The following is a 13,913-nucleotide window of genomic DNA, read 5'->3' on the forward strand; positions in this document are numbered from 1 at the left end:
TTGGAAGGATTCGATTTTTATCGGAAAGTGTCAGTAAACATTGATTTAACCTTGCCACACACAAGCCGATGAAAAATAGTTCCATTGATGATGATTGAAAGTTACAGATGGGCAAAATAAGAAAAATGCTGCTTGAAAATCTATTAGAGTTTGATTTAAGGATATTTACTTTGCATATTTTGACACGTGATATTGATAATTTAACTTTTTGAATCTCAATCTCTAGTGTCATTAAATAGTATTGTCTGACACACCCCCACCCCATAATTATACACAATTGAAATTTCTAATTGGTAAAAAAAAATTAAAATTCTTAAAACCCATCATTTTGTGCAAATGTGAAACTTTAAATTGAGAAGTTGAAATAACGGTTTAAAAATAAACATCAATATTATTAATTGATATTTGTTAAAATAAATCAAATTCTGCCAGGCCTAGTAGTATACAATAAATATTCTCTGTGTGTTTTTCTTGAATATTGTTCTCCAATCCTGTAGGAATTGTTAGTTGAGGTTATGAGAAAAAATGTGACAAGGTCAGAGTTTTTTCTTTTTATTAAATGGTACCGTGCCTTTGTTGACATTGTTGTAGATTATCAGCTAAAATTGCATTAAATATACATGAAAGGTTGTGTTATTTATCTTATGTCAAGAAAATATAATTGAAAACTTCAGCATATCTGGTTGGTAGCTAATTATGTAATCTGTCCTTTTTAAAAAAAAAAAAAAAAAAAAAAAACACCTAAACTAATACCCAGAACATGTACAGCCAACATCCCTTTCAAGCCTCTGTGCTTCATTAGTTTTAATCCAGTTAGCCAAGTGTTGAGCTGTGAGGGACTTGTACTATGATACAAAATAATGTTTTTTCTAGTTTGCTGAGCTGGCATGAATTAGAACAAATAGTAATTGTAGGGTAAATGATACTACATAAGGACTGGGCTATCTAAATGAGTTGTTTTCACATGGCTTGTTTACATGCTTCAGTCCACACCAGAGGGGTGTACATTTTATTCCTAGTTAGTGTTCACTAACTGGCCTATCTGAGTCCTGCTCATGCATGCTTAGTGTTCCCTAATGAGTAGTGAGCATTAACATAGTACTGTTTGAAGGAAGGCTACATTAATGTGCACTAAGGAATTTTTAATGCACGCCAGCAGGGTCCACACAGGATAATTAGCACAGGACACACTAATGCAGACTTAGTTCTTTAGTCTGCACCACAGGGATGTAAGTTTGTGTCTACAAGCCTTCAGTCATTTTCCTAGTGAACTGGGTATCATATTACAAAGCTTACCATTGCTATTCTCTCTTTTGTGCACAGATTCCATTTGAAGGCCATAGACTGTGTGTGCATGGAGATTGAGGTGGCCCTTCCAGATTAGAATTCAGAATCATGATTGGGGCAGTGTGGGGAATCTTGCACTGCTATTGCCTGTGCTGTACCTGTCCAGAGATGTACTGTATGGAGGATATCAGTCCAGTGCCTTTCAAAAATATTAAGAGCTGAGCCTGTGACTCTGTTACATGGCAGTGAGAGGCAGAGAAGCCTCGGACTCTCACATATGGGAGCTCCATGCCAGACAAACTAATCTGGTGACAGAAAGGGCTGCTATAAATGTGCTTTGTTGCCTACGGTCTGGACCTTTGTAACCCATGAAGGGGCAGTGAACTCATGCAAATTAATTTCTCCCTACCAAGCCTTTAAATTGCCCTTTCAAGACCTCACAGAGACTACTGGAGTTTTGATGTTGCAGTAATTCCTATGGAGCTGCCACAGAGGGCAGTGTTCTCTTTAGGGCTAAAGGACTTGGTCATTTTCCCTCCATTTCCTAGTTGCCTAGGGGTGTATTGGATGAGTGGGGAGACCTGCAGCCCAGCTGCCAACTCCACTTCAGAGCTGTCAGCCTATTGTTCTGTTTGGGCTTGTGGAGCTCCTTACAAGATTTCTGTGGCTGCTGGTCAACAATAGATACCTGCCCTTGCCTTTGGAATTGGGGGCAGGCTCTGCACATATGCTGGGTCTCCTCTGTGTCATTCACAGAGACTTGAAGGTATAGTCAGATTCCACCCACCTGAACAGAGTTTAGTTGACCCTAGCTGCTACATGTTCTGTCTCCCATGTGATGACTGTTCAAACTCCGTTCTCGCAGATGGGAAAAGAACTGCCTTCCTCCAAATTCGAAAAAGATGTATTGCGGCCCCCAAAGTCTTCAGTGTCATCATAGACTACGTGCTTGACCACACCTTGAGCAAATGCATTTTAGGCATATGTCTTGAGGATAAGAACCTCACTGCTGTTGATTTTGCAGACAACGTAGTGCTAGTTATCAAATAAATGGAATAGCTTAAAGTCCTGGAAAAATCAGCGGCAAAAGTCAGCCTGAAAATTAATTGGGGTAAAACCAAAATTTTTCTGATCAGCAATTTCAAACACACAGCAGGCTCTAGCTTCTTAGCAGGTGACCACCCAGTCAAGATTGTTGGTGCACTTACCACAGCTCTACGACTGATAAAATGAGTGGCATTCAGAGAGAATTTGAAGTCCACACCTCAAAAGCAGTCAGTAAGGAGGTGCCAAGAACATCTTTGGCAAACTAACACCCTGATAAATAGGTGAAGCTGAGGATATATTGGTGGTCAGTATTTGGACCTATGGGACTGAAATATAGCCTCTCTCTGTCAAGATTGAAAAGAAGTTGGACACGATTTAGACGAAGCATCTCTGATTGAAAACATCAATTCACATCAAATGACAAGGTCCGTTTTCTAACTAAATAGGTCCCACTCTCAAAGGTGCTATGGTTATCTGCTCCGAATGCCTACCAACTTCCTTGTGAGAACCATCTTTGACTTTGACTGAGTGAAAGCAGGATGGAAAAGACCCCCTCCCCCCACCCCCCCCAAAAGATCTAAAAACACAATGGTTGGACAGCATCAACAGAGACCAGGTATCCTATCCTGTAACGCGCCAGGTTTGGCTCAGGGCAGAACATTATGGAGGCATATAACATATTCAGTGGCCTCTAAACTGTCCAAGAGACAGCATGAGAAGTAACCATAACCATTACACAGCTGACCCTAAAGAGGATTCCCTTCAGATTCCAGTTCCACAGCTGCAGAACCATTCTGAAGCACAGAACTTCTGTTTTGCCTCTAAATATGGACAAGAATAAGACTGAGTTTGTCATAGTTATGTTTGCATTAACATAACCTAAAAAACTTTTGTCCTTAAACAAGAGTGTGACATACCTGGGTTATAGTCCAGACTAATAAGTAGCTGTGTCACCCCTATCCTGTAACCTGGGGTGCCATTTACAATGCCTTGCTGCTGTAGCCTCTGACCTGGACTGTTCACAAACAGCCTCCAGCATGTAAATCATATGTTTGTGTGCTGCAGCCAGCCAGCCACACCTTGGCTCTTACCAGTCTCGGTTATGCTGCAGGGTAATCCCAACACCCCCAGTCCCGGATCTTCCCCCAGAAATGTATGTTCTGTAGTTCCCAGCCCTCTTCTGGACAGTACAAATGTATTAAGTCCAATTATTCCTTTAGGGGAACAATATGCCAGCTCATTATTTTAAATAGTTATCCAGACACTTCATTTTACACACACTGGATTAGATAAAAACAAGTTTATTAACTACAAGGAGAGAGATTTTATGTGAGTACAAGTAATGAGGCATAAACAGAAATGGTTACAAAAAAAATAAGGATAAAATGCTTACTGGTGCCTAATTTAACAAACTATATGAGATTCAAAGCAAAATTTTCTCACCACATGGTTTCAGCAGTCTTACTGACCAAACTCTTTGTTAGTACCCCTCCCCCAGAGTCCAACAGCTGCTTCATTTGTCTTTTCAGATGCCGAGAATGCCATAGGCAGGGAAAGCGAAAGAGTGGTGTCTTGGGGTGTTTGCCCCTGCTTTTTATAGTTTCAGTCCCCATCTTGAAAAATATTTCCAGCTGGCAGCAAGGTGACAGGCTAGGGTTACCATATTTTGTGCCTCCAAATGGAGGACACTCCACAGGGCCCCGGCCCCGCCCCCGCCCCAACTCCGCCCCCTCCCCTGCTTCCCGCGAACATTTAATTCGTGGGAAGCCTGAAGCAGGTAAGGGGGGGGGGATGGGGGGAAGAGGTGCGGCCCAGGCTGGCCCCCCAGCGGCTCCAGCCTGGGTCGGCTCGGGCCCTGGGGTGCCAGCCCCGGCCGGCCGGCCGGCCCCCGGCGGCCCGGCGCACCCCCCAGCCCCGCGACCCCGGACCGGCTCCCGGCCCGGCGCACCCCCGCGGCTCCCGGCCCGGCGCACCCCCCCCGGCCCTCCGCACCCCGCGGCTCCGCGGCCCGGCGCACCCCCGCGGCCCCGGACCGGCCCGGCGCACCCCTGCGGCTCCGCGATCCCGGCCTGGCCCCCCGGCCCGGCGCACCCCCGCGGCCCCGGACCGGCTCCCGGCCCGGCGCACCTCCGCGGCCCGGCGCACCCCCCCGGCCCCGGACCGGCTCCCGGACCGGACCGGCGCACCCCTGCGGCTCCGCGGCCCGGCGCACCCCCCGGCCCCGCGATCCCGGACCGGCCCCCCGGCCCGGCGCACCCCCGCGGCTCCGCGGCCCCGGCCCGGCCCCCCGCGGCCCCGGACCGGCTCCCGGCCCGGCGCACCTCCGCGGCCCGGCGCACCCCCCCGGCCCCGCGGCCCCGGACCGGCTCCCGGACCGGCCCGGCGCACCCCTGCGGCTCCGCGGCCCGGCGCACCCCCCGGCCCCGTGATCCCGGCCCGGCCCCCCGGCCCGGCGCACCCCCGTGGCTCCGCGGCCCCGGCCCGGCCCCCCGCACCCCCGCGGCCCCGGACCGGCTCCCGGCCCGGCGCACCCCCGCGGCTCCGCGGCCCGGTGCACCCCCCGGCCCCCCGACCCCAGCCCGGCTCCGCGGCCCGGCTCCCCGGCCCGGCCCCGCGGACCCCCCAGCGGCCCGGCCCAGCGCACCCCCCAGTGGCCCAGCCCCTCGGGCCCGGACCGGCTCCCGGCACCGCGCCCCCTGCTCCCCGCCCGGCCCCGCGCCGCGACCCCGGCCCGGCCCCGCACCGGCCCCGGCCAAAGAGGCCCCGGCCGAGCCCTCCCTCCCTCCCGATTTTCCCGGACATGCCCGGCTTTTGGGGATTTCCCCCCGGACGGGGATTTGAGCCCCCAAAAGCCGGACATGTCCGGGAAAATCCGGACGTATGGTAACCCTATGACAGGCAGTCTGTTTGGAAGGAAAAGTCTTGGTGTTTCTTTGCTAAAGATGTAGATTTTTTTTGCTTCTTCCCCCTTTCCTGCCAACAAATGGCCACTTAGCAGGTAATGGTCCATCAGCCTTGTTGACACCTGACTTAGGCATCAGCTCGCCCTTTGTTGCTGAGGAACCAGTTTGGCCACTCCCCAGACTCATCTAGAAAACATACTTTTAGTCATGATTTTAGTTCATGTTTATAACTTCACATATAATGCTGCTAACTGCATTCTTCCATATTATTGATCAGCAAATTGAATTTTTAAATGATACCTCCCAAGGCATAAGTTGTAAAAACATGATTACAGTAGTGCATAGGGTATGAACACTGGGGTATATTCTGTCACAAAAAGAATAAACTGAGTGAAAATCTGGGAGTGACTTCTGGAAGAGAAGGGGTTTCTGTACAAATCTCCCATTGTAATCCACCAAATGTCCTGCTCATTTAGGGGATTTAAGCATGATGATGATATGGGTACATTGTTAAGGTATGAGTCAAGAATTTTGACTCTGGTATGAAGCCAAAAATGAGTCCTAATTTCAGACGCTCAGATTACAAGATTCCTGTTGAAGGCTAAATCCATTTAGTCTGTGGACTCTTGTGTGATCCACACAGAGAGCAGCTGTATTTTTATTTTTTTTTTAAATGAAACTATATATAAATATATAACCACGTTTTAGAAGGTACGGGGGGGCGGGGAGAGAAGTAAATTTGTGCAGTTTTAGAAATTTTCTTTTTATTGAAACTCACTCTTGTGTCAATATTTGGAGTTTAAAGGAAAAATTCAGCAATCACTTAATCTTAGCTAAGTAAATATTTATTGAAGATTACTTTTAAAAATGTGTTCAAGATGATTTTTGGCTGTCAGTGTTTGTTTTCTTATTTGATGCTTCCATGTTGTTTAACAGTAAACAGAAGTTACCTTTAAAAGGCAAGGCAAACTAATTCTATTCCCTGTATGCATAAGGCTGATGCATTCTCTTTATCATTAAGAGAAAATAAAAAGCCTTCCATTTAAAGTGTAATGCAGTATAGAATAGAAACTGGAAATAACGAGGAGTGGATATGAATTCATGAGGAAAATATACATTTCAGACTGCTTGTTAACGGATTATTTTATGCCATCATGGGAATGTGCTGCTGTTCTCTTAGGATTATAAATGATTCAAGTAATGTTATATCTATTGTCTAAATTTACAAATATAAAATACAATATTTTATTGATGCCCCCTTTCCTCTACCCATACTAGCTCTGGCTTGATTTCATAATCCTAATTTAAAATCTTTTGAATGGCTGTAAAGGTATTGTTTATAGAGCACAAATTGTCAAAGGTGTTTGTCTTAATGAGAACAAACATATTCTCAATGGATTTCCCTACATTGCAGCAGAAGACTGATAGTTGGCTTGGAGGTTTCTTTTCAGTGAGTTAGGAAGTTTTTGAATCTAAATTCATCTGAGTGGAGCTGTCAATCTATCTTTCTTCATCAGAATAAGAACTGACAGGATATATTGCATTTAATCTTCCACATTTCCAAGGGCTCCGTTCAGTACAACTGAGTGGGGGAAAGAAATATGCCAGCAGTGTCCCTTAAAGCATCATGAAAATTAATTTGTAGAATGGAATTCTATGTCAAAAAGAACAGCTAATTCTACAAGTCATTTTGCTCAACTAATAGGTATCTTTAATGACCAAAAGAGAGCTGTATCTCCAAAGGCTGAAATCAGCGTGAAGTGAGCAAGCAAAACTCTGCCTGCACATGTTTTTACAGTTTTTAATGGGAATGTTCAAAGATATCTATTGGGCAGTTTTAATCACAGTGCTTCTCATCTTACTTGTATGCTAATATACGCTGTGTAGAGGTGATTAATACATCTGAAAAATCCTTTTTTTACTGTACGTGAGTCTGTATCTGGAGTACTGTGATACCCTCCTTCCTCCCCCGCCCCCAAAAAGGTCAGGGTTCTTTACAAGAATGATGCATTCAGATCAGTCCTGGACAAAGCTTTTCGCCTCATTTCATTTAGCCTTATTTGGAGTTTTGGCCCAAAATTGAACCTCAAAACTCAGCATGCCTCCATGTGCCACTATCACCACCATGCCCCATTCCCCAAAAGAAGAAGTCTAGCTTCCTAGTGAGGTAACAGGCAGTGATGCACCAGCAGTGTTTCTGGGGAAAGGTGTTTTGGTCCTACTGGTATAAGATCAAGGCACAAATAAGGTAACCCACTCCACTTCCCTCAATATTTTTATTTTGGGTTTTGAGGTGAGCCTATCTTGTCGGCCTCCTTGAAAAAAGGTAGGGAAGAGGAGTTAAAAGATTACCAACATCTCTCACATACAGGCCCTATCATATCAAAGGATCTGGACTTCAGAGAACTTCTAATTTCATTGCTCTGGATCTCTGACAGGCTTACAAGCTCATATGTTCATATCCCGATCTGTTCATATCTATATGTTTTTGGAATGCACAGTTCACAGTATTGTTTTTCAAAGTGTCCTTGTTGCAGTATACTACATCTCTACACTCGTGAAGGTACACAGTGGGCACTCTGAATAAATGTCGTTTTTCCTTTTTGCTGATAAGTAAATATTAACTGAACTAGAGTTATTCGCCATTTTGTGTGTTGTAGACACATGCACAGGCCAGTATTACCCTACCTAATGGTTAAAGTGGGGGGCTCTTAATTTAAGAGAAACCCTCTGTACATGTTCATCTCTGTCTTGATTATTGATGGGATAGTACACATTACCATAAGGGATATGGCATCTCAAGGTTCCTTATTAATTATTTCCAATACGTTGAAGCCCAGACCGATTAAAGCACACACAGCTTTATCCTTTGCTGGTGTGGCCATCTGAGGTTAACCTATATGGAATCAAATTCTTTTGCAGCAAAAGAAGCAGACATCAAGGTTTCTCAGAGCCAAATACTTTTGATTATGGATGTATCACAGTTGACTTGTAGGAGCTTTCTTGGTGAGCTTTCACACCCAGGAACATGATTCTTTGAGGAATCTAGGATGCATTTCAACCTCTGATAAAGACTGTGCTTAATTCTTTGGAGATACTCAAAAATTTGATGTGAAGTCTAGCAGTATTAATCCAAACAGACAAAACAAGTAGTTGGCTATTACATGAGAGGAACATGGTCAATCCTCTTGTGGGGAAGCACACAAATTTATAAATTGGCCAATATTCAGAAAGACGTCTCTTGACAGCACCATGCCTTGCTAGAAAATATAACTCTCTTGTAGACAGGGAGAATCTCTTGAAGGTAGACCCAGCTGTACTCCGTAAACAAGAAACTGGCAAGGCAGGTTTTTCTTTGGCTCGGGGAAATCAAGGTAGATTACTTCATCACAGGAAAGAGCTACCTGTCTTGTGCACAGAAGAAAAAAAAACCCAGTGTGCATGTTCTCCCTTTGGCCAACAAGTAGAAACAGTTCATGCATGCCTACCTTCTAATGATTGTGTTATAGAAAGTACCTCTCGCAAAGCTTAGAAGAGTTTCAGAGTTCAGTGATGCTATTAATGGCCAAAGAATGTGAAGATTCTCCTTCTGCTGCATATAACCATAGCCAGTCCCAAAAGACTTCTAGCCTTGCCAATCCTGAAAATTCAGTTCCAAGGTAGTTCTCTCCATCCCAGACTTGATGGTCTTGCTCAAAAGTACTGCTCCTCCCAACAGGGTGGAAAATGAAAAGTTATAATGGTTTGAGTTGTGCTCTGGTTTTTTGGCTACTCCAGAGGAGTCTACTAAAGGACACTGAAGTGGTGGACTGCTCCTATCTAGTGAATTGTCATTAACAGGCCTTTTCTTTCTCTGTCCAAAGATATTTGCCTCCTGTTTAGTATTCCAGGTTTTATATATAGAATACAAAAACGTCATTTATTATTTTTAAGGTAGCTTTTGTTTGGGGGGATTGGTTAAGTCTTCTCTTTACAGCTATTTGCTCCCTTTGATTCAGTCATGGTTTTGGGTTTGGGTTCTCATGAAGAAGTTAATTTAATTTATCTTACTACTCATGCTATCTCATGCATGTACTGTACATTATATGAGAACTGAGATAAGGAAACTGACCAGGGTTTAATGCAGGGGTGGGCAAACTTTTTGGCCTGAGGGCTGCATCGGGTTTCTGAAATTGTATGGAGGGCCAGTTAGGGGAGGCTGTGCCTCCCCGAACAGCCAGGCGTGGCCCAGCCCCCGCCCCCTATGTGACCCACCCTCCCCCCAATTCTTGCCCCTTGACAGCTCCCGCAGGACTCCTGCCCCATCCAACCCCCCTGTTCCCTGACAGCCCCTCCCGGAACCCCTGCCCCATCCACACCTCTCCCCGTTCCCTGTCCCCTGACTGCCCCCGGAACCCCTACCCACGTTCAACCCCCCTGTTCCCCACCCTCTGACCTCCCCGACCCCTATCCATACCACTACCCCAAACTCCCCTGCCCTCTATCCAACCCCTCCGCTCCCTGCCCTCTTACCGTGCTGCCTGGAGCACCGGTGGCTGGCGGCGCTACAGCTGCGCCACCCAGAGCACCAGAACAGGCAGCTGCGCTGCCTGGCAGGAGCCAGCCACACTACCGCGCAGCACAGAGCACCGGGTCAGGCTGGGCTCTGCAGCCGCGCTGCCCCAGGAGCTCGCCTTTCAAGGTTTCCATAAGCTTTCTTTAAGCTATCCCTGAATAAGATTAGGAAAACAGGCCTCTTTCACTTTAAGAACAGAAGTAGAACTGAAGATGCAGGCTTGCAATCCTCTCTCTTCAGAAATTTTAAAGGGGAGGGAATAGGATCATCCTTTTGGGGCTTATTTCTAATTAGTTTAGACTAGAAGTTTACAGGACGTTATCAAATACAATAAAACTGTTGTCGCTAGTGTTCTTCATTGTTTTGTAAGGTCTCCAAGCTTAGTTCAAATTTTTCTCATTTCCAGTTTTTTTGTTTGCTGTTTTTATCTATGACTATTGCTCTGTACTTCCTATGAGGCACAAGCTAATATAGCTGCATTTCATTTATCTTTGCCTCCTCATTAATATTTTTGCTTTTCAGTTTGGATTTCATTCTTACAAAAAGATAGACCCAAAACTTACCTGGAAATTTTGCCTTAGTAATATTTTATTGCTGGTATTTAAATGATAGAGAAAAGACTTTTTTCCTTCATGACTAGGGAAGGAAGGAAATTAAAACAACTTTTTCAGTTGGTCCTTAAACTTTGATTTGTTAGTTGCTCAGAAAGTAGGAATAATAAATTAACAGTAGCTCAGGTTTACAGTATCAAGGTTTACAGTATAGAATAGTGGTTAAAAGACCAAATGTTTGTGATCTAATTCTGTTTGTTAGATAATAGGTGCTTTATCTTTTGTCTAGCTCTGATAAAAGCTTCAAAAACCTTAAGCTGTCTATTTTCCATTGTTATAGGCAAGTAGATCATCATGTTCATGTATTTTTTCTCTCCACACTTACAGGGGTCACAAGCGCAAACTGGATGAAGATGATGCTGCCAGTGAATCCAGTAAAGAGTCCAGCAACGAGGATGAGGAGGGGAGCAGTTCAGAGGCAGATGAAATGGCAGCAGCACTTGAAGCTGAATTAAATGACTTCATGTGACATTCATATGAGAGGGGATTTGTAACTATGTTTTACTGCTTGTAACAGATCTAATTTCAAATGAGCCCCTTATGTCAGTACTCAAGGTTTTTCCAAAATGTGTGTGTATATTTTGCAAAGCAACACAAGAGGTGACACATTATTTTACAAAATCAGAAGTAGATGTTTTTAAGGTGTTTTACTAAAGGATAATATACTTTTTTAAAAGGAAAAGTATTAAGGGGGACTTGGTGTACTATGCCAAAGAAGTGTTATGAGCTCTGCAGAACCTTCATATACTAGGACAGTAGTACAAAGATTTATGATTTAACATACGGTAACTTTTTTATATATGTCAAGGTATGGTTTTGGGTAACAGGCTTCAAAGGAAAGAAGGCCACAAAGAGGATGGAATTGCTTGAATAATACAGCAGGAACCTGATGATCTGGTCTTACCTTTTTCCGCAATTAAATACTATCAAATATAAAAGAATTTTTAAAATAAAAAAAGAACAATTTATATTTGTATAGAAACTGAGAATGTAATATGCAAGCTTTGTGATCTCTGCACTTGACCTACCTGTCACTGGCTTCTAAGAGAATACAAAATGACTGAATTTCATGCTCTTAAGTTACTTTGTGGACTAGCTGGGTTCTTTAGGGAGACCACTTAGATTTTTAACTTTGCTTCTCTGTAACCTGGAATTTTAGCACAGCATACTGTGTGATCCTGTACTGCCATAAGGAGCTTATTCACCCATTTGTGTTGTTCTTGGAAGGAATGCGTGCTGCTTCATTCTAGATAGGGTTTTATTTCTTTGAGAGAACTGATGTAAAGTTTTTGTATATTCTATTTCATATTTGACCCACAAAACAGATTTTCTTTCATTTAATAAAAATCCATTTTGTAAATTCTGTTTTCATTTCATGGATTGCAAAAATCAATGACTATATTTCACCTGCTTCCATCATACAAGAAACTACTCTCCTTTGCATTATTCTCTGTGAAAATTGTGAATATCATCTGAAGCAACAGCAAAACTTTAGACTTTTTTAATAGATACTCAGATGTCCAAGTTTACAGTATGCCCTTGTTATCTGAGCTAACATAGAACAGTTACAAAATAATTTGACCAGAAGATCTGTATTTTGATTATCTAAAAAGAGCATTGTTTTTATTACTCTTTTCAAATATTTTCAGTATTTTTATAAGATGAATAAATACTGTATAAAATGACAAAAGTCGTGGAAAAGATTCAGATATAAATATTTACTGCCATTAAAATATAGAAGGCCCAGGCACGTTGAATAGTATTTGCAGAGGAGAGAAAGATCTAAAATGCTACTGCTAATTTTTTCTGATGTCAGATGAAACACATTTCTTGCAATGCAAATTTATAGGATTTTTAAAACTCACGGTGGGTCATTGGTGGGAATTGTGTTAGTATGAAATAACATTATGATTCTTTTATTCATTTTTAGGTCCCCTATGCTATTGGGTTTCAGACGGAGAAGTGTATTGATATTTATTGGCCTAGTAAACCAAACCATTACTGACTTCTAATGTATAAAAGGCTGGCTTGGGTTTCAGTCTTTAAATTTTTAAATACTGAGTATGTAACTGAACTGATATATTAGGTCATTGTGAAGAGAGAGTTGTGCCAATTAATTATACATGTATTGATTTAGCATCAGCTCCAGAGCACATTGCCAGTTTGTTCTTATGGATTAAGCATCACTGAGATTGCTTAAGAGTTTGCTGTACTGTGGTTGCTGCAGCACAGGACTGAAATCTCCATTACCATGCATTGTTCTGCCGTGCTTCTACAGCAAAGGTAACTTCACTGAAGGGACTGAAGAGGTAGGAAAGTGGCACTAGAAAAGATCTACTAAGGACCTAGGGATTACAGTGAACGAGAAGCTGGATATGAGTCAGCAGTGTGCCCTTGTTGCCAAGAAAGCCAACAGCATATTGGGCTGTATTAGTAGGAGCATTGCCAGCAGATCGAGGGAAGTGATTATTTCCTTGTATTCGGCACTGGTGAGGCCACACGTGGAGTATTGTGTCCAGTTTTGGTCCCCCCACTACAGAAGGGATGTGGACAAATTGGAGAAAGTCCAGCAGAGGGCAACAAAAATGATTAGGGAGCTGGGGCACATGACTTACGAGGAGAGGCTGAGGGAACGGGGGTTAGTCTGCAGAAAAGAAGAGTGAGGGGGGATTTGATAGCAGCCTTTAACTACCTGAAGGGGGGTTCTAAAGAGGATGGAGCTCGGCTGTTCTCAGTGGTGGCAGATGACAGAACAAGAAGCAATAGTTTCAAGTTGAAGTGGGGGAGGTCTAGGTTGGATATTAGGAAACACTATTTCACTAGGAGGATGGTGAAGCACTGGAATGGGTTACCTCAGGAGGTGGTGAAATCTCCATCCTTAGAGGTTTTTAAGGCTGGGCTTGACAAAGCCCTGGCTGGGATGATTTAATTGGTGTTGGTCCTGCTTTGAGCAGGGGATTGGACTAGATGACCTCCTGAGGTCTCTTCCAACTTTAATATTCTATGATTCTACTTGAAACAGTTCAAGGCTATTTTTAAAAAAACTAAGAATTCCTTCCCCCTAGCCTCATTTTTTTTAAAAGCTGGCTCCCTGCATTTTGGGAGCTACATTTCCTTCACATTAGGAACCTCCACTCTTAATTTCCATCCTTTTTCTGAACTAAGTAATATATCTGGGAAATATTTCCCCATCTTATCACCACCATATATTGAATTTGTCTATGATCCCTTAGAGCAGTGAGTCTCAATCTTTTTCATTCTGCAGACAACTGTTGGAGAGGAAGTGAGAACTTTTCATAGACTTCTCCTTCCAGTCAGCCCCATTTCCCCATTGCTTGGTTTTCAGAATGTTTAAGTCTGCTGACCTATAGTGGCCTTAAAACTCTTCATGAGCAAATATCGATAAAGGACATGAGGCTAATCGCCAAAATACAACTTAAAACCTTACCATTCCAGTAAAGCTGAAATTTAGCAGAACTCAACATCTTTGTTCCATAAAATAATTAAGAA

At 43.6% G+C, this 13,913-nt stretch overlaps 1 protein-coding gene across 1 annotated transcript in view; it reads left to right on the forward strand.

Moving 5' to 3' along the window:
* The window catches only part of CTDP1 (CTD phosphatase subunit 1), a 200,740-nt gene extending 188,828 nt beyond the window's left edge, over nucleotides 1-11,912 (forward strand). The window contains exon 13 of the mRNA XM_054020060.1: nucleotides 10,731-11,912. Within this exon, the coding sequence (XP_053876035.1) occupies nucleotides 10,731-10,872 (142 nt within the window). The 3' untranslated portion in view covers nucleotides 10,873-11,912. The remainder of the gene's footprint in view (nucleotides 1-10,730) is intronic.
* The last annotated feature ends 2,001 nt before the right edge of the window (nucleotides 11,913-13,913 follow it).

This window comes from Malaclemys terrapin, chromosome 2 (assembly GCF_027887155.1).
Source record: "Malaclemys terrapin pileata isolate rMalTer1 chromosome 2, rMalTer1.hap1, whole genome shotgun sequence".
In the NCBI taxonomy this organism is placed as follows: Eukaryota; Metazoa; Chordata; order Testudines; family Emydidae; genus Malaclemys; species Malaclemys terrapin.